The 21,636-nt window shown below is 48.5% G+C and overlaps 1 protein-coding gene across 3 annotated transcripts in view; it reads right to left on the bottom strand.

Annotated features, from left to right (window-relative positions):
• Positions 1 to 21,636, bottom strand: part of GIGYF2 (GRB10 interacting GYF protein 2) — a 308,508-nt gene that overhangs the window by 127,962 nt on the left and 158,910 nt on the right. For all 3 annotated transcript variants that reach the window (XM_075340885.1, XM_075340887.1, XM_075340886.1), the window contains 3 exons: positions 13,982 to 14,073; positions 1,489 to 1,596; positions 1,282 to 1,382 (listed from right to left, as the gene is read on the bottom strand). In XM_075340885.1, coding sequence (XP_075197000.1) covers positions 1,282 to 1,382; positions 1,489 to 1,596; positions 13,982 to 14,073 — 301 coding nt within the window. The remainder of the gene's footprint in view (positions 1 to 1,281; positions 1,383 to 1,488; positions 1,597 to 13,981; positions 14,074 to 21,636) is intronic.

Raw genomic sequence — 21,636 nt, 5'->3', positions numbered from 1 at the left:
CCCTGCAAAACCGCAGACAAGCCATGCACATTACCGGAGGTAAACCGCGAAATACCGCAGGGAATAACGCAGGAAAATGCAGTGAACCGCACAGAATTTGCTGCCTGCGTTATTCCCTGCGGGATTTCATGATTAACATTGAGTCAATGGAGTGAAATCCCGCAGCGATGTGCGGTAAAGAAGTGACATGCACTTGTTTTTGCTGCGGGATTCCCGCAGCAAAACATGCAGCTGTCAAATTCCGCCCAGTGTGCACAGGATTTTTTTTCTCCATAAAATTTGCTGGTGATTCACTGCAGAGATGTTATGAACATTTTCTGCAGCGAAACATGCAGCAAATCCGCGGAAAATCCGCGGCAAAATCCGGTAAGTGCGCACATAGCCTAAAGGTGATGGCATTTGTTCAGACACTGAAAGACTGGTGACCGGTTCCTTTTAAAAAAAATTATATAAATACAAATTTTGCATCAGAATAATTGTACCAACCTGGAGAATCATGGTGAAAAGTCATTTTTACTTCATAACTAGATGTAGTACCCGGCGTTGCCTGGGATAGTAACCGTCCGCCTCTCTGCCCCCCACCCCCCTCTCCGTCCCCCCTCCACGTCTCTCTATTTTCTCTGTCTCTGTCTGTCTCTCCAAAGAAATCATATTACCTCACACATACGCTTCTTATATTAAGAATGTAATTTGTTCCTATAGCAACCAATCACAGCTACTATTAAATGACCTGTAGCTCCCAGCTCCATTGACTTTAATGGAGACAGGAGTTTTGGTGAATAACTGTAAAGCGCGAGGTTACATTTTCCTGTCAAAACATAGTCTATGACGTTCCCTGGGTCACATGAGGCGTCTGCAATATTTTGTGATTGTAAATGCGACTGTGCGGATTCCTTTAGCGGACATACATACATTCTCACAGTTAGCTATATATTAGATGAACATATTGCTCTTGGAAAAAAAAAGGGGAAGGAAAAACAAATATCCCCCCCACCCTCCCAAAAAAAAGAAATAACTAATGGGCTAGTCATGAAGGGGTTAATGAGATTATTAATCCACTTACACCACTTCCAGGCTATTAACTAATAAAAGAGGGTCTCAAGGGCCACACCAGTATAGATGTTCCTGGTTCTAAAGTGCAAGCTCCGGCACATCCACAGAATACCTCTGCGGGCTATTTTAGACATAGAGCTGTATCTCATAAGGAAATATTTTTGCCTGTACAATTTAAGAGTGATATATAAATCAACATGTCATGTCTGCCATGGACAGTACACTTACTTGTGGGTGGAGGGGCAGCTTTTTGCAGCTCCCACAATGGAGTATTATCTGGCACAGATATTGTCCTCGGTATCGTTGGGATAACAGGCTGCTCAGATATCCTATCAAAGAAATACTCATTAATCACATTAGAAAGCAGTCCTCTGTGTGTAAGGTAGTATAGTATTAGGGGCTTGAGGGCGTCAGCGTCCATCAGATGGGGGTTACCTCATTTTTAGAGTCTGAAACTGCTGCAGTAGAAGAGCCAGCTGCTGCTGCTGCTGTGAAGAGAGCGCTGCTTTCTGCTGCTGTGCCATCACCTGGGCATATTGCTGTCTGAGAAAGAGGGAAGCAATTATTAATATCAATAACGACGGTAACAGAAAACAAATTATCCCTGTGACAGTAGTATGAGATTAAACTAGTATTCCCCATTATAAAGTGACAGCATATTGCTTAATGTTAAGGTTACGGCCTCTGGAACAGCTCCGATCTTCGGAATGAATGTGGCACAGCGCAGTACAAACAGCTCCTTCTAGCGGCACAGTTACGCGAGTAGATTCCAGCTCTGATCAGCTACATGCCAGCCTGTCAATCAGCATGACATCGGCAGTCACATCCCATCAACAGAGCAGAAGAGAAGGCGCTGCTCTGCCGATGTGACATCATGGAAAGAAGGAGAATCTGGAGCAGTGCAGGACCGATCTGAGCTGAGGAGATTGTCGCAAGGCAGAACAAGCAGGTGGTTATATAGGCCACTACCTGTCAGTAACTTATTAGCACAATAGGAAAAAATGTTACAGTAACCTCTAAGTATCTCCTACATAGCAGTACTGCCTGGCTGTGCAGGAACCATACTTCGCTTCATTTACATAAATAGGGTTGCATTGCAGGGTGAAGTAACAATATATTGCCATGGATCAGAGGGGGTCTTATAGAGTACTCATTTACACTAAGAGGTTTCATGTGCCATACTTTCATATAACATTAACCTTAAAGGCAATCGGTCACCAGGTTATTGTAATGTAATATGAGAGCATCATCATGTAGATCCTTATTACAGCAATGTTTCACAAAACTGGCCTGTGTTCTGCTGTTTAAATACAATCAGTGTTTTACCAGCAGGAGATTATCACTCCAGGACTAGGTGACTAGTGCTTCCTGGTCCAATTACAGCCCAGCACTAAAAATAGCAGCCTGCAGCCGCTCCAGAATTGTCGCATCCATTAGATACAACAATTTGAGCACTTTATCCAGCTCATCCAAACTGACTTGGTGCGGTGGCAATTGGGGTGAGGAAAGCGGTTAATTATCAAAAAAAAATCACAGCTGTCATCAAGCACGAAATTAGTAATGGGAGAGATACCACGGCATTTGAAAAGGCCGCTTTCACACATCCAGCTTTTCTCCACTTTGTCGGATCCGGCGCGCTCCCGTACAGTGTATACAGTACAATGGCCGCGCAACAAGCTCCAGTCACATGCTGTCATGTGACCGGAGCATGTGACCAGGAAGTTGCAGCGCGGCGATTGTAATGTAAACACTGTACGGGAGTGCACCGGATCCAATAAGGTGGAGAAAAGCCGGATGTGTGAAACCAGCCCATCTACAACACAATTTGATTTATTTTTAAAAACGTTTTATCCAGATGGCTGAACCCGAACAGTAACATGGACTTCCCTATGAAGTCAGAGTTCGGGGTCCGTGCATAGACACTTGGTGTCTGGTACGGACCCCGAACTTTACAGTTTGGGTTTTCCCATCACTAATCACAACTGTTGCAGCACCCAGTAAACTAAGTGACATCGCTGGAATCAAGGTCTATATTCCTACATCATGCTGCTGTCAGATTACATAGCAGAAACCTGCTGAGAAAGATTCCCTGCAAACAGGTATAATGGTTTCAGAAAATAACAGTAATTCATTGAAGATTTGTGCATGAATTTCACTCATTCCTCTATGCCTTGTTCATATGAGGATTGCGACAGTGCAGAAATAATTACAGTTACTGGATGTATATCAGAACACAAATATTAATCCCTTAAATCTGTTGCCCAGGCCTTTTACTAAAGCCTGCACTAAAGTATTAATGGTTTCATTTTTTTTGTTTTTAAACGGTTAGTCTGCAGACTAACGAAATGACCCAGCAAGGATCTGCCGGTTTCTGACATATGAACTGCGGTCACGTGACAGCAATTGTGCGATATGCATGTTCCTGGCCAGAACCCGACTAGTGAGTGAGGCCTCACTCAATACGAGTATATTGAGCAAGGTTGCATCAACTAAACAGCCGCACCCAATCCATACACTTGTATTGAGTGTGGCTGTGCCAACTAGTCAGGTTCTGGCCGGTAACATGCACATTGCGCTCTACCCCAAGAAGTTAGGACGAATCACAACTTACTCAGCTTCAGACGCACCCTAAAAACGCATCTTTTTAGGGTGGCCTATCACACTCCCTAATCAAATCCAATTCACACAGTCCCTCTACAACTTCTCACAATATAACCCCACGTCAAACTGCATGCCACACAAATGCATCTCAAGGCTCTGGCCAACTGGTCCAGGAAACCATTATCTATCCCCCATTTCCGTAAGATGGCTAGATTGTCATTGTAAATAAGCACTTGTACCTTGCCCCCCCCTCAATATCTCATTGTAGATTGTAAGCTCTCCGAGCAGGGTTGTGTTTTTTTCCCTCTAAATATTGTATTTTCTATAACTGTTACTTGTTTGTATATGATCCTCCTGAATTGTAAAGCGCTGCGGAATATGTTGGCGCTATAGAAATAAAGATTATTATTATATTGCACAATTGCAATCAAATTACCGCCATTCCCAACTCAGAAACCGACAAATCACCACAGTGCACAGTGTGTGCGCTTAAAGCATTGTTCCCCAACTCCAGTCCTCAAGGCCCACCAACAGTGCATGTTTTCAGGATTTCCTTAGCATTGCACTGCTGTTGGAACCAGCACCTGGGCAGGTAATTACATTAACACCTGTGCAATACTAAGGAAATCCCAAAAATCTGCACAGTTGGTGGGCCTTGAGGACTGGAGTTGGGGACCTCTGCCTTAAAGGAACCTATCGGGTGCAATGTGCAACCAGAACCGCGAGCAGTTCTGTGTGCATACTGGTAATCCCTGCCTAATCATCCCTGTATATACTAGCATAGATAAAGAGATATGCTAATGAGTGCAGGGACTAGACTCAAGGATGTTAGTTCCCTTGGCTAGTCGACCCCCTTAGCATGTTAGCACAGCTAACATGCTAATGAATGTGCAGCGTCAGAGGATGGTTGCGCTCACCTCTTAGCTGCCGTCGCATCTGACTTCTGGATTTCGCCTCAGTGCGGATGATCCCGGACTTTTGGTCATGCGCACTGTGCCAAAGTACACTGTCGGACACAATGGCAGCAGAGAATTGAGTGTGACCATTCCTCTGACAGTGCGCATTCATTAGTAATTCATTAGTATGTTAGTACACCAACAGGGGCATGCTTCATGCTAAAGGAGCAGACTAACCAAGGGAACTAACGCCTCTTTCTATGCTACTATAGGCTAGGACTGCTAGCCAGGGATTAGCAATATGCACCCAGAAACACTAGTTGTTCTGGGGTGCATATTGCACCTGACAGGTCCACATTAAGTCTACAGTCACATAGAGTCACTGGAGACTTAGTTTAAACTGGACAATCCCTTTAATATCATATAATCATAGACTATTACAGTTGGAATGGACCTCCTGGGTCATCTAGTCCAACCCCCTGCTCAAAGTGGGATTCACTAAATCATCCCAGACAGATGTCCGTCCAACCTCTTTTTAAAGACTTCTATAGAAGGAGAACTCACCACCTCTTGTGGCAGCCTGTTCCACTCAATCACACTCACTGTCAAAAAGTTTGTTCTAATATCTAATTTGTGTCTCCTCCCCATCAGTTTCCTCCCATTGCTTCTAGTCTTTCCTTGTGAAAATGAGAATAAAACTGATCCCTCTACAGTGCGACTGCCTCTAAGATATTTGTAGACAGCCATTAGTACTCCTCTCAGTCTTCTCTTTTGCAAGCTAAACAATCATAAATCCTGTAACCGTTCCACATAGGACATGGTTTGCAGTCCAGTCACCATTCTGGCCACTCTTTTCTGAACTTGATCTAGTTTGTTGATGTCTTTTTTTAAAATGTGGTGCCCAGAACTGGACACAATATTCCAGATGAGGTCTGACCAAAGAGGAGTAAAGGGGGATAATGACTTCATGTGATCTAGAATGTATGCTTCTGTTAATACATCCTAGAATGGGGTTTGCCTTTTTTGCTGCTGCATCACACTGTTGACTCATGTTCAGTCTGTGATCTATTAGTATACCCAAGTCTTTTTCACACATGCTGTTGGATAGCTCTATTCCCCCCATGCTGTATATGCTCTTTTCATTATTCTTGCCAAGATTTAGGACTTTGCATTTCTCCCTGTTAAAAACCATTCTATTAGTTGCTGACCACTGTCCCAGCTTGTTTAGATCTTGTTGAATCCTCTCTCTTCTCCAGTAACAAATATTACTATTTGTTTTTAATGGAGTAAAAAATAATTTAAACAGTGTTGATATTTTCCACTTTTAAACACTAGGAGGAGCAGCAGTTGACTTTTTCCCTGAAAACCTAGTGTAAAAAAGCAGCTTGCTTTACGACTGCAGTAAATGTGGGTGGGATCTGCTCACTTATGTAATGTCTCCTCTCTTCCCCTTCTGGAAGTTTATAAAAGGATAAGGCAGGATGAAGTTTAGGATCACAGAGCCATTATGTTGGTGACTGCAAAGTGCTAATGATGTGAGGAAAGTGTCACAGAGGACAGCTGACAGCACAGATTCTGTTAGGTGGTGCTGTTCGTGGTATCGTGTGCTGGGGTTAGACATGTGGACTGTATCACATGCTGCAATTAGACAAGCAGAGTAACATGCTGGGATTACATATAGGACTTAATGGAATGTATTGGATTAGATATGCAGTATCTAATGCATGTAATGTATGACAACGTTGTCCACTTATATGGCAGCAGTGAGGTAATGTGATAGGCATTAGATAGACAGCTCTGGGGCATATCACAGATGATTGCCATTAGATATATGTTTCTCAGAGTTATCAATGAAAATGGGCATAAGATACATGGCTCTGGGGGTATCACAGATAATGGGAATTCTATACAAGTCTCTTGGTGTATCATGCATGACGGGCATTACGTATATGGCTCTGGGGGTTATCACAATGATGGCATTAGTTATACGGCTCTGGGCGTACCACAGAATGGCATTGGGTACACGGCTCTGGGAGTCATCACATGATGGGTATTAGGAAAATTTATGGGCAAAGCTGAAAAGGCCAGTTCGAGCAAGGCGACCTACAAACATGGCTCAGTTACACCAGTTCTGTCAAGAAAAATGGGCCCAAATTCCTACCAACTATTGTGAGACGCTTTTGGAAGGATATTCAAAACATTTCACCCAAGTCATACAGTTTAAGGGCAATGGTACCAATTACTAATGAACTGTATGTTAAGTTTTGACTTTGCAGAAAGTAAAGAGTTCTTTACAGTTAGAGCAGTCAGACTGTGGAATGCCCTACCACAAGAGGTAGTAATGGCAGATACTATAACAGCTTAAAAAAGAGCTGGATAATTTCCTCAGTACACACAACATTGTTGGTTATAAGTGACTTAGGGACAAAATGTAGAACTGGTGGAGGAAGGTTGAACTAGATGGACCTAGGTCTTTTTTCAACCTGAGTAGCCATGTAACTATGTAATAAAAATGCCTTAAAACTTTCTCTCCCCCTTATTATTCTGGCATTTGGTAAATATAAATAATTTTGGCAATGCTAATTGACCGAAAACAGGAAAGGTTTATTCTACTCATGTCAGATAGTGAGAAAAACATGCAGATGTGTCTTTTTAGATAGTGTATGTAAACTTCTGGTTTTAACTGTATAAGTGCTTGTGATGAGTTGTAGTTTTGAATGACCCCACTTTACTACAAAAACGTACAGTAAAAATGGGGGCGGAAATGGTGTACAAAAAAAAATAAAATAAAATACTCCTTTGTCTTGACTGTTTCTTTTTTAATGCATTTGAGAGGCAGAAGCTGGTTATCGAAAATTCCTCTCCACATATCTGCCCCTGAGGTGACGATACATCACAGGTCATTGAGGTGTTAAACAGCTGCTGACAAATCGACTATGGGAAGGAAATGATACTACAAGTTTAATAGAAAGGTGTAACTTTGTACAAAGAATAAACTTATTTTATGACATTTTTCTATAACCAAGTGGGATAAAAAAAAAAAAAAAAGAAAAAAAAAAAAAAAAAGGACAATGTCTGGAAAAACCTGAGCTGTTTGTGCTTTGAAAGGAAGGCATATAGGAACAGTCATGATGACTGTCAGCGCACTGTGACAGCCCCACGCCCTTTCTTTATATCTAATTAATGGTGAACGTATATCTGCAGAGAAGGGAATTTTGTTTACTTACCGTAAATTCCTTTTCTTCTAGCTCCTATTGGGAGACCCAGACAATTGGGTGTATAGCTACTGCCTCCGGAGGCCACACAAAGTATTACACTTTAAAAAGTGTAACCCCTCCCCTCTGCCTATACACCCTCCCGTGCATCACGGGCCCATCAATTTTGGTGCCAAAGCAGGAAGGAGGAACTTATAAATTGGTCTAAGGTAAATTCAATCCGAAGGATGTTCGGAGAACTGAAACCATGAACCAAAAGAACCCTTCAACATGAACAACATGTGTACACAAAATAACAACAGCCCGAAGGTCTCCCAATAGGAGCTAGAAGAAAAGGAATTTACGGTAAGTAAACAAAATTCCCTTCTTCTTTGTCGCTCCATTGGGAGACCCAGACAATTGGGACGTCCAAAAGCAGTCCCTGGGTGGGTAAAAGAATACCTCGATAAAAAGAGCCGAAAAAACGGCCCTCTCTTACAGGTGAGCAACCGCCTCCTGAAGGACTTGCCTACCTAGGCTGGCATCTGCCACAGCATAGGCATGAACCTGATAGTGTTTCGTGAAAATGTGCAGACTCGACCAGGTAGTGCTGACACACCTGCTGAGCCGTAGCCTGGTGACGCAATGCCCAGGATGCCTCTGCGGCTCTGGTAGAATGGGCTTTCAGCTCTAAAGGAATCGGAAGCCCAGAAGAACGGTAGGCTTCAAGGGTCAGTTCCTTGATCCACCGAGCCAAGGTTGACTTGGAAGCCTGCGACCCTTTACGCTGGCCAGTGACCAGGACAAAGAGCGCATCAGAATGGCGCGGGGGCGCAGTGTGCGAAAAGAAGAGCCGGAGTGCTCTCCCGAGATCTACCAAGTGCAATCCTTTTCACAATTGTGAACTGGATGAGAGCCAAAAGAAGGTAAGGAGATATCCTGATTGAGAAGAAAAGGAGGATACCACCTTAAGTAGGAATTCCGGGACCGGACGCAGAACCACTTCATCCTGGCGAAACACCAGGAAGGGGGCTTGCACGACAGCGCTGCTAGCTCAGACACACTCCGAAGTGATGTGCCTGCCACTAGGAAGACCACCTTCTGCGAAAGGCGTGATAGAGATAACTCTGAGAACGCTAAGAGCCAGAACTCAATGGCCACCCAGTCAGGTTGAAGACCGCAGAATTCAGATGGAAAATGGCCCTTGAGACAGCAAGTCTGGTCGGTCCGGGAGTGCCCACGGTCGACCCACCGTGAGGTGCCACAGATCCAGGTATCACGACCTCGTCGGCCAGTCTGGCTAAACTGATGCGTCCGCCGCCAGCGCTCTGTGCTGGTGGTTGATGTACGCGACCGCCGTGGCGTCGTCCGACTGTATCCGGATCTGCCTGCCGTCCAGCCACCGCTGGAACGACTTTAGGGCTAGCTACACTGCCCTTATCTCCAGAACATTGATCTGAAGGGAGGACTCTGTCAGAGTCCAGGTTCCCTGAGCCCTGTGGTGGAGGAAGACCGCTGTCCACTCTGACAAACTCTCGTCCGTCGAGACCATAGCCCAGGATGGGAGCAGGAAGGACTTTTCTTTCGACCAAGAAGTGGGAAGAAGCCACCACTGAGGAGAGGTTTTGTCTGCCAGTGAAAGAGAGACGTTCCTGTCTAGGGACGTCGACCTCCTGTCCCATTTGCGGAGAATGTGCCATTGGAGTGGACGCAGATGAAACTGCGCAAGGGGAACTGCCTCCATTGCTGCCACCATCTTCCCTAGGAAGCGCGTGAGGCGCCTCAAGGGGTGAGACTGGGCCCGAAGGAGAAAGTGCACCCCTGTCTGCAGCGAACGCTGTTTGTCCAGCGGTAGCTTCACTATCTCTGAGAGAGAATGAAACTCCATCCCGAGGTAAGTCAGTGATTGGGTCGGTGTCAATTTTTACTTTGGGAAATTGATGATCCACACGAACCTCTGGAGAGTCTCCAGAGCAATGTTCAGGCTGTGTTGACATGCCACCCGGGAGGGTTCCTTGACTTAGGAGATCGTCTAAGTAAGGGATCACCGAGTGTCCCTGAGAGTGTAGGCCCATCGCCACTGATGCCATGACCTTGGTGAAGACCCGTGGGACTGTCGCCAGGCCGAAAGGCAGAGTCACAAGCTGAAAGTGTTCGACCCGGATGGCGACACACCGGGAGCGTTGATGCTCTGGTGTAATCGGCACATGGAGATAAGCATCCCTGATGTCGATTGATGCTAGGAAGACTCCCTGGGACATCGAAGCGATGACTGAGCGGAGAGATTCCATCCGAAACCGTCTGGTTCTCACGTGTCTGTTGAGCAGAATGAGGCCCGGAAACGGACCGGAATGATCCGTCCTTTTTTGGTACCCCGAACAAGTTGGAGTAAAGACCGCGACCACGTTCTTGAAGCGGAACGGGGATCACAACTCCATCTGCAGAAACGAATCGGAGGACGAGAGCTGAGCTCTATCCTGTAACCGTGAGACGGAATGTCTCTCACCCATCGGTTTTTCATCCAATTGCTCGCCAAACAAACGGTCGCCAGAAAATGGCAAACCGGTTAAGAACTTCTTGGAAGCAGAGTCTGCCTTCCATTCGCGTAGCCACATGGCCCTGCGGACTGCCACCGAATTGGCGGATGCTACCGCTGTACGGCTCGCAGAGTCCAGGACGGCGTTCATGGCGTAGGCGAAAAAGCCGACGCCTGAGAAGTCAAAGACACAACCTGCGGAGCAGAGGTACGTGCGACCGCATTAGTCTCAGACAGACAAGCTGAGATAGCTTGGAGTGCCCGCTCGACTGCGAAGGCCGGAGCAAAAGACGCGCCTATGGCTTCATAGATGGATTTCATCATGAGCTCTATTTGCCTGTCAGTGGCATCCTTGAGCGATGAACCATCTGCCACTAATACTACGGATCTAGCCGCCAGTCTGGAGACTGGAGGATCCACCTTGGGACACTGAGCCCAACCCTTAACGACGTCAGGGGGGAAAGGGTAACGTGTGTCATTAAGGCGCTTAGTAAAGCGCTTGTCCGGAAATGCTCTGTGCTTCTGGACAGCATCTCTGAAGTTAGAGTGATCGAAAAACGCACTCCAGGTACGTTTGGGAAACCTACACTGGTGTTTCTCCTACTGTGAAGCCGACTCCTCTATAGGTGGAGTTGGGGGAGAAGGACTAGCACCTGGTTGATGGACGTTATAAGGTCATTTACTATGGCGTCCCCTTCAGGTGTATCCAGATTGAGAGCAACGTCAGGATCAGAGCCCTGAGCTGCGACCTCCGCTTCATCCTCCAGAGGGTCCTCATGCTGAGACCCCGAACCGCGTGATGCAGCCGGGGAAGGTTCCCAGCAAGCCCGCTCAGCCTGTCTGAGGCTGCGGTCCGTGTCGGAGTTCTCACCGTGGGATCTGGGTGCCACCCCAGGAGCCCTTTGCTGTACCGACCAAGAGGGGCCTGGGGACGATGAACTCACAGTGCCCTGGCCCTGTGTTACCGGTCTGGACTGCCAAGCTTCTAGTATCTTAGCAGACCCTCTGTCCATAGACTGAGCCATGGAATGTGAAAGCGACTCAGAGAGTTTCTCAGTCAAAATTGTAAACTCTGTCCCTTCCATCTGTGCAGTGGAAACCGGCGGTACCACCTGAGCCGAGGGTCCCACCAGTGCCGGAGGCTCCGGCTGAGTGAGTGCCACAGGGGCCTAGCATTGTCACAATGAGGGTAGGTGGAACCTGCAGGTAACATAGCCGCACAAGAGGTACAGGTTGAAAATAAGCCTGTGCCTTGGCACCTTTGCTTTCTGCGGACGACATGCTGTTGTCTCCTCTTAGAGATATAGCCAAAAGCAAATAATGCTGCCGAATAGAGAAAATGTATACAATATATATATATATATATATATATCTATATATCTATATATACACACTACGGCACCCAAGGGGGTCCAGCACCTGACAACTGGTGTGGCTTACCAACCGCCCCAAGCGGTGGTGTGTCCACCAGATTCCCTGCCTGGGACTCCCAGAGCTGCAGAGCTCATTCTGAAATCCTCCACCGGCAGAAGTGACTGACTGGCAGGCCCGGGGGCGGGAGTACATGTACTAGGCCGCAAAAGCCGGGGACTAAAGTTAAAAGCGCGGCCGGCCAACAGGCGCGGTCGGCGCGGTAGTCCCGGCTCACAAACCACACAGCAGCCGCTGCGGCGTCTGTAACACAGGCGCTGCATGCACCGTCCCTAAGGGGACACAGAGTACCTCATGGATGCAGGGCTCTGTCCCTGATTTATAACAATGGCTGCCAGCGTTCTGAGGGGAGGATGGAGCCGTGGGCGTGCCTAATAAAGTGCGGGAAACTGGTGCCCCACAGTGCTCAGTGAGGGGGGAGGAGGATACCAAGCATGCTCCAGCCCTCACTGCCGACGTCCAGTCGGCCGTCCCGCTCTTACCCCTGACTGGCAGGCCCGGGGGCGGGAGTACATGTACTAGGCTGCAAAAGCCGGGGACTAAAGTTAAAAGCGCGGCCGGCCAACAGGCGCGGTCAGCGCGGTAGTCCCGGCTCACAAACCACACTGCAGCCGCTGCGGCGTCTGTAACACAGGCGCTGCATGCACGGTTCCTAAGGGGACACAGAGTACCTCATGGATGCAGGGCCCTGTCCCTGATGATATCCAGCCTCCTGTCCGTCAGATTCCCCCAGGGGCTGCGGAGGGAGCCCGGTCCCAGTGACCGGCGACCGGTTAGGATCCCACTTCTCCCAGAACTGCGGAGCCCGTTCTGAAATCCCCCACCGGCAGAAGTGATTATAACAATGGCTGCCAGCGTTCTGAGGGGAGGATGGAGCCGTGGGCGTGCCTAATAAAGTGCGGGAAACTGGTGCCCCACAGTGCTCAGTGAGGGGGGAGGAGGATACCAAAGTATGCTCCAGCCCTCACTGCCGACGTCCAGTCAGCCGTCCCGCCCTTACCCCTGACTGGCAGGCCCGGGGGCGGGAGTATATGGTACTAGGCCGCAAAAGCCGGGGACTAAAGTTAAAAACGCGGCCGGCAAACAGGCGCGGTCGGCGCGGTAGTCCCGGTCTCACAAACCACACAGGAGCCGCTGCGGCGTCTGTAACACAGGCGCTGCATGTACCGTCCCTAAGGGGACACAGAGTACCTTATGGATGCAGGGCCCTGTCCCTGATGATATCCAGTCTCCTGTCCGTCAGATTCCCCCAGGGGCTGCGGATGGAGCCCGGTCCCAGTGCCTGGATGACCGGTTAGGATTCCACTTCTCCCAGAGCCCCTAAGGGATGGGGAAGGAAAACGGCATGTGGGCTCCAGCCTCTGTACCCGCAATGGGTACCTCAACCTTAACAGCACCGCCGACTCAGTGGGGTGAGAAGGGAGCATGCCGGGAGCCCTGTTAGGGGCCCTCTTTTCTTCCATCCGATACAATCAGCAGCTGCTGCTGACTAAAATGTGGAGCTTGTGTGCATGTGTGCCTCCTTCAACACAAAGCATAAAACTGATGGGCCCGTGATGCACGGGAGGGTGTATAGGCAGAGGGGAGGGGTTACACTTTTTAAAGTGTAATACTTTGTGTGGCCTCCGGAGGCAGTAGCTATACACCCAATTGTCTGGGTCTCCCAATGGAGCGACAAAGAAAGTATAATTAAGAGCTTCTTCACTAGAGTTGAGCGGACTGCCAACAATCCGGGTCCGGAGGATCAGCGGCGGGTTGACAAAGAAGTCCGGATCCGATCCGGAAAAGAAAAGAAAAGGAAAAAAAAAAAGCCGAATCCGGATCGTGCACCCCGAATACCGCGTCCGGATCGGACTCGAATCTGCCGCTCAAACCGCGCGGATCCGGATTTTGCCGGTCCGGGTCCGCTCAACTCTATTCTTCACATGTTGTAGATTTGTTGCAGATTACAGAGTGGACACAAAAACACAAAGTTCCCAGCAGATTACAATAGCAGCAAAGTGGTTTTTTTTTTTACAATCTGTAGATCATTTCTGTGCATAAATTGACGTGTCCCGTGGATGTTTTAATCTGAAGTTGTCATTTATACATGTGCACTTTCACTACGGATACTACGCTATACAGTGCATTAAATCCACAGCAAAATTGCAACAGGTTTTTCTCCGTCACATTTGAACACTCCCCAAAGTTGTCCTTCATAATGGCTTTCTCCTCTATGTATTTGGGATAAATGAGCACCGCATCCATGCACTCATACACCACACACTCACTGGATAAGAAGTTGTTGGTAATGTAACTGCTGCATCTGGTATATTGCAGTCATCTCCGGGTGCCGACCTATATGCTCTGGAGCCAATTCCCCCTGTAAAAGAGAAAGTGAATGACTATAAATCCAAACAGATTACAGGATAAAGCAGACAGGACCGATCATATACAGGCAGAACAATGCATAATTACCAGGCCAGTAAACTTAGAAATGCAACTCTAGGCTTGAGATCATAGCATACATTAGCCAGGAAAGAACGGAATTTTGTATACTTACCGTAAATTCCTTTTCTTCTAGCTCCAATTGGGAGACCCAGACAATTGGGTGTATAGCTACTGCCTCCGGAGGCCACACAAAGTATTACACTCAAAAGTGTAAGGCCCCTCCCCTTCTGGCTATACACCCCCAGTGGGATCACTGGCTCACCAGTTTAGTGCAAAAGCAAGAAGGAGGAAAGCCAATAACTGGTTTAAAGACCAATTCAATCCGAAGAAACATCGGAGAACTGCAACCATTCACATGAACAACATGTGTACCGAAAAAAAACCCTAAGAAAACAGGGCGGGCGCTGGGTCTCCCAATTGGAGCTAGAAGAAAAGGAATTTACGGTAAGTATACAAAATTCCGTTCTTCTTTGTCGCTCCATTGGGAGACCCAGACAATTGGGATGTCCAAAAGCAATCCCTGGGTGGGTAAAATAATACCTCGTAATAGAGCCGTAAAACGGCCCCTTTCTACAGGTGGGCAACCGCCGCCTGAAGGACTTGTCTACCTAGGCTGGCGTCTGCCGAAGCGTAGGTATGCACCTGATAATGCTTGGTAAAAGTGTGCAGACTCGACCAGGTAGGTGCCTGGCACACCTGCTGAGCCGTAGCCTGGTGCCGTAATGCCCAGGACTCACCCACGGCTCTGGTAGAATGGGCATTCAGCCCTGAGGGAACCGGGAGCCTAGCAGAACGGTAGGTTTCAAGAATTGGTTCCTTGAGCCACCGAGTCAGGGTGGATCTGGAAGCTTGCGACCCCTTACGCTGACCAGCGACAAGGACAAAGAGTGCATCCGGGCGGCACAGGAGCGCCGTGCGGGAATGTAGATCCTGAGTGCTCTCACCAGATCCAACAGATGCAAATCCTTTTCAAATTGATGGACTGGATGAGGACACAAAGAAGGTAAGGTGATATCTTGATTGAGATGAAAGTGGGATACCACCTTAGGGAGAAAGTCCGGAATCGGACGCCGAACCCCCTTGTCCTGGTGAAGACCAGGAATGGAGATTTGCATGACAGCGCTGCTAGCTCGGACTCTCTCTGAAGAGACGTGACCGCTACTAGAAAGGCCACTTTCTGTGAAATACGGAAAGGGAAACAACTTTCAAAAGCTCGAAAGGCGGCTTCAAGAGAGTCATTAGAACCTTGTTCAGACTCCAGAGCTCTAATGGCCGCTTGTATGGAGTGATGAGAAGACAAACTCCCTGCAGGAACGTGCATACCTGCGGAAGTCGGCTAGGCGTTTCTGAAAAAATACAGATAGCGCTGAGACTTGTCCTTTAAGGGAGCTGAGCGACCAACTATTTTCCAACCAAGATGGTAGGAAGGAAGGAAAAATAGGCGATGCAAATGGCCAGGGAGAAACTCCTTGAGCAGAGCACCAAGATAAGAATATCTTCCACGATCTGTGGTAGATCTTGGCGGACGTTGGCTTCTTGGCCTGCGTCATGGTGACAACCACTCCTGAGATAATCCTGAAGACGCTAGGATCCAGGACTCAATGGCTACACCGTCATGTTCAGGGCCGCAGAGTTCAGATGGAAAAAAGGGCCCTTGAAACAGCAAGTCTGGTCGGTCTGGTAGTGGCCACGGTTGGCCTACCGTGAGGTACCACAGATCCGGGAACCCCGACCTCCTCGGCCAATCTGCGACCAATGTTGAACTGAGGCGTCCGCCGCCAGAGCTCGATGATCGTGAGACTGTGCTATGAAGCCGGAACAAAGTTGTTGTGCCGTGACGCCATTATGTCGACGTCCGGCATCCCGCAGCGGCGACAGATCTCCTGAAACCCGTCCGGGTGAAGAAACCAGTCCCCTGTGTCCATCCCCTGGCGACTGAGGAAGTCTGCTTCCTAGTTTACCACGCCTGGGATGTGAACTGCGGATATGGTGGATGCCGTGTCTTCTACCCACGTTAGAATCCGCCGGACTTCCTGGAAGGCTTGCCGGCTGCGTGTTCTTCCGTGGTGGTTGATGTATGCCACCGCTGTGGAGACATCCGACTGAATTCGGATGTGCTTGCTTTTCAGCCACTGCTGGAAGGCTTGTAGGACAAGATACACTGCTCTGATTTCCAGAACATTGAGCTGAAGGGTGGACTCTTGCTGAATCCACGTACCTTGAGCCCTGTGGCGGAGAAAAAACTGCTCCCCACTCTGATAGACTCGTGCCTGTCGTAACTACCGCCCAGGATGGGGGTAGGAAGGACCTTTTTTCTGACCATGAGGTGGGAAGAAGCCACCACCGTAGAGATTCTTTGGCCGCCTGAGAAGGGGAGACGTCTCTGTCGATGGGCGTCGACTTCCCGTCTCATCGGCGGGGAATGTCCCATTGTAGTGGACGCAGATGAAACTGCGCGAAAGGGACTGCCGCCATTGCTACCATCTTACGTGAGAAGTGCATGAGGCGTCTCAATGTGTGCGACTGATCCTAAGGAGAGATTGCAGCCTTGTCTGTAGTGAACGCTGTTTGTCTAGCGGAAGCTTCACTATCGCTGAGAGAGTATGAAACTCCATGCCTAGATATGTTAGTGATTGGCCCGGGGTCGGATCTGACTTTGAAAAGTTGATGATCCACCCGAAACTCTGGAGAGTCTCCAGCGCAACGTTCGGCTGTGTTGGCATGTTCCTTAAGAGGGTGCCTTGACAAGTAGATCTCCCAAACACGGGATCACAGAGTGACCTTGAGATTGCAGGACTGGTACTACTGCTGGCATGACCTTAGCGAAGACCCGTGGGGCTATCGCCAGCCAGAAGGCAGGGTTACGAACTGAAGGTGTTCGCGTCTTATAACAAAGCGTAGAAACGCTGGAGCTCTGGATCAATCGGCACGTGGGGATAAGCATCCTTGACGTGTATCGATGTTAGGAAATTTCCTTGAAACATTGAGGCGATGACGGAGCGGGGGATTACATCCGGAACCGCCTGGTGTTCACGAGCTGGTTGAGCCGTGTTAGATCCAGAACGGGACGGAAATACTCGTCCTTTCTTGGCATCGCAAATAATTCGGAGTAAAAACCGTGACCTTGTTCCTGAAGAGGAACGGGGGTCACCACTCGTTGTGCCTTTAGAGTGCCCACCGCCTGCAGAAGAGCGTCGGCTCGGTCGGAAGGTGGAGAAGTTCTGAAGAATTGAGTTGGAGGACGAGAACTGAACTCTATCCTGTACCCGTGAGACAGAATGTCTCTCACCCAACGGTCTTTGACCTGAGACAGCTAAATATCGCCAAGGCGGGAGAGCCTGCTACCGACCGAGGATGCGGAGAGAGGAGGCCGCAAGTCATGAGGAAGCCTCTTGGAAGTAGGTTTTCAGGCTGTCTTTTTTGGGCGTGACTGAGCCCGCCAAGAAACTGAGCTCCTCTGATCCTTTTGAGTCCTCTTTGGACGAGGAGAAATGGGACCTGCCCGAGCCTTGAAAAAACCGAAAACCCCGACTGTCCCTTGGTATGTTGGGGTTTGTTTTGTCTGGGCTGAGGTAAGGAAGAATCCTTACTCTTGAACTGTTTAATGATTACATCTCACGCACACTAAACAGTCGGTCAGCAGAACAAGGCAAACTGGTTAAGCCCTTTTTTGGAAGCAGAATCTGCCTTCCATTCAGTTAACACCCAGGCCCTGCGTAAAACCACGGAGTGAGCGGACGCCACTGCCGTACGGGTCGTAGAGTCCAGGACAGCATTAATCGCCTAAGACGCAAATGCAGACATTTGAGCGGTTAAGGATGACACTTGCGGAACAGATGTACGTGTGACCGTGTCCATCTGTGTAAGACAAGCTGAAGTAGCTTGGGGTGCCTCTACGGCTGCTGGAGCTAACAGCGCGCCGATAGCCTCATAGATGGATTTCGACCAGAGATCCCTCTGTCAGTCAGTGGCATCTTTAAGTGCAGCCCCCTCTTCCACTGCAACTATGGATCTAGCTGCAAGCTGGAGATTGGAGGATGCCCCTTGGGACACTGGGTCCAGCCATTGCCCACGTCAGGGGGTAGGGATAACGTGTATCCTCAGCCGTTTGGGGAAGCGCTTAACTGGATAAGCGTGGTGTTCCTGGACTGCCTGTGTAAAGTCAGGGTGGTCAAGGAAAGTATTTAATTTACGCTTGGGATACGTGAATGGAATTTCTCCTGCTATGAAGCTGACTCTTCCACTGGAGGAGCTGGGGGAGAAATAACTAACATTCTATTGATGGACGCTATGAGATTATTGACTATGGCGTCACCATCAGGTGTATCCAGATTGAGAGCGGTCTCAGGATTAGATCTTGAGCAGCTATCTCCGCCACATCACACAGAGAGTCCGCTTGCTGGGACCCTGACTAGTGTGATGAAGTTGATGGCCGCTCAAAGTGAGCCTCTCAGACTATCTGGGACTGTCGTCCGTGTCAGAGCCGTCACTCTGGGAAGCACATGACCCCTCGGAGCTCAAAGTTGTTCCCACTGAGGGGGACCATGGATAATGTGAACAGTGGCCATGGATTTGAGAGACTTGTCTGGACTGCAAGGCTTCTAGTATCATAGCCATAGTCTCAGAAAATCTGTCAGTAAATACTGCAGGCACCGTCCCCATGTCCTGGACGGTTAGCAGAGACTCCGTAGTATACAATGGGGGTCTATGTACACTGCCGGCCATATAGCCATACATGCTGTACCGGCTGCATAGAAAACATGTGCTTCTGCACCTCTGTTTTACACAGACAATATGCTGTTATGTCCTCCGCACAATCAAGGAGGGTATATACAAAAATGCAGCTAAACAGTGCAATGCATAGTGAATAAACATATATGTATATGTGCACTTCGGCACTAGTGGAGTCAGCCCCACAGGTGCTGCTTAACGCCTGGTCACAGCGGTTGTGTGACTATCCGAATCCCTGCCAGGGATTCCTAAACTTGTCTCTTCTGTCGCTACAGAAAACACTGACAAGAATGGCTGCCGGCGTCCTGTGCAGAGGAAGAAGCCGTGGGCGTGCCTGAGAAAGTGCGGGAATCCGGCTTCACAGTGTACACAGTGAGAGGGGTGGAGTATGCAAAGCATACTCCAGCTCTCAGCGCTGCCGGATTCACCGTGCATCCAGTGAGAGGGGTGGAGTATGCAAAGCATACTCCAGCTCTCAGCGCTGCCGTGCTGTGCAGCGTTACGCCCCTACCCTGACTGGCAGGTCTGTGGGCGGAAACGAAGTGAGACTAGGCCGCGCAAGCCGGGGACTCGAGTGATAAGCGCGGCCGGCATATAAGCCTTGGTCGGCGCGGAAGTCCCCGGCGCACCACAAGTCCCAGCCGCGCCCGAAATAAAAATGGCAACGGCGGTTAGCGCGGTAGTCCCCTAATACACTAACACACCCAGCAAGCTGTAGTGTGCGATGGCACTAGTGCGGGCAGCGCCGCCGTCCCTGGCGCACTAACACACCCAGCAATGCTGCCGTGTGTCCGTGCGCAGTCCCCACAGGGACACAGAGTACCTTAACGTAGCAGGGCCATGTCCCTGAGGATACTCCGCTCCATGTCCAGCAGATTCCCAGGAGCTGTGGATGGAGCACGGCCTCAGTGCCTGGAGACCGATAAGATCCCACTTCACCCAGAGCCCTAAGGGGATGGGGAAGGAAAACAGCATGTGGGCTCCAGCCTCTGTACCCGCAATGGGTACCTCAACCTTAACAAACACCCGACAAGAGTGGGGTGAGAAGGGAGCATGCTGGGGGCCCTTTAGTATGGGCCCTCTTTTCTTCCATCCGATATAGTCAGCAGCTACTGCTGACTAAACAGTGGAGCTATGCGTGGATGTCTGACCTCCTTCGCACAAAGCAGAAAACTGGTGAGCCAGTGATCCCACTGGGGGTGTATAGCCAGAAGGGGAGGGGCCTTACACTTTTGAGTGTAATACTTTGTGTGGCCTCCGGAGGCAGTAGCTATACACCCAATTGTCTGGGTCTCCCAATGGAGCGACAAAGAAATGCACATTTAACGGACCATTCAGGTCAATTTGTATGGTAAAAAACTAGTGCTTTATTACAACAAAAGTAATAATAAACAGGTAATAATAACATTGTGGCAAATGTTGTTTGCTAGGACAGACCCTTTCAGTCTGATTAAATAGTAAAGACTCAGTGCTTGATTGCTCAGGGCTTTCTGCCTTGTATTCTACTTCCTGGACGCCGCAGCATGCCACATGGACACCGGTATCTAATGTTTTTAATTGATTTAGGTATATATACTTGTACTTTCTGACTCATACTCACCTCATTCTCTCCTGATGAAGCTCACTTGATGAGCGACACGCGTTGGGTATGGGGGGGTTCACCAGACTTCTGATTGCTACCTTGCTCATTTAGGCTCTTAACAGTGATGTACTTCTGTTATGGTGGGTTATTTCATTTGTGCAATTATCCAGCTGTGCCATTATATGTGTATGTTTTTGCATCTTTTGAATGGACTCATTGAAATGTCCTATGGCTATTTTGTCCTTTGCTGGTAAATACTTTGCATCATTGTATAGCACCACAGCTAATCATTGTTTTTCTTGTCTGGTGTTTTTTGCCTTTTAAATGTTTTTATTGGGGTATGTTTTCAATAAAAGACTTCTGGTTATTTATATATTGTTTGTCATGCATTCTATATTGAGCTGAGTGCCAATGCCTGCTTCTTTTCCTCTCTAGTACCAATTGTTTACAGCAGACTGTGCACCCTCATTTTCTTATATTAGTTGGCTGTGCATTCCCTTTTTCTTGCTTGATTAAATAGTAAAACACAAACATAGGGGGCACCACTATTAATGCGATCAATCACTTAGTGATTAACTCTTTCTTGTCTTTACTTTACCCCTGATGAAGCCACAGGTCTAGTTGCGAAACATGTGGGGATTTCTTCTTCCCTCCTCTACTTGATCTCACAGGTCCTTCCTATACCAATAATCTCATGGTCAGCTGTGCGTTTTTTTCATTACAGATCCTTGGTGTTTATTTCCCCCATTATAGGGTTAATTATTAGGTTTCATGTATTATCGCTAATATGCTATTAGTCTACATTCACACAATCATTCCGTTTTTGCTGTCCTGTTTTTTTACAAGGATGCATCCGTGTGACAACCGCATCCGTCCCATTCTGTATATGGTCCGTGTGTCATCCGTGTGACTTCCGTTTTTTTTGCAGATCGTAAATAAAACAGAAGGAGGGTTACATGCAGTCCAGGGTATCTGGCCAGATGCTGGTCCCCAGATAAGGTCTATGGGGAACAGAATCCGGGACAAAGGGGTAGGAGCAAGTGCTACATACTCACCGATCACCGGCACAACTCACACTGCTCCTGCAGCAGCCCTTTGTTCTTCCCAAGCCGGCCGCTCATTAGGCTCATTTCAAATTCACTGCTACCCTGCTCACCAGCGTCTATGATTAGTTGCAGTCAG

Source organism: Anomaloglossus baeobatrachus, chromosome 3 (genome assembly GCF_048569485.1).
Source record: "Anomaloglossus baeobatrachus isolate aAnoBae1 chromosome 3, aAnoBae1.hap1, whole genome shotgun sequence".
Classification (NCBI taxonomy): domain Eukaryota; kingdom Metazoa; phylum Chordata; class Amphibia; order Anura; family Aromobatidae; genus Anomaloglossus; species Anomaloglossus baeobatrachus.
This window is presented reverse-complemented; position numbering and strand designations above follow the sequence as displayed.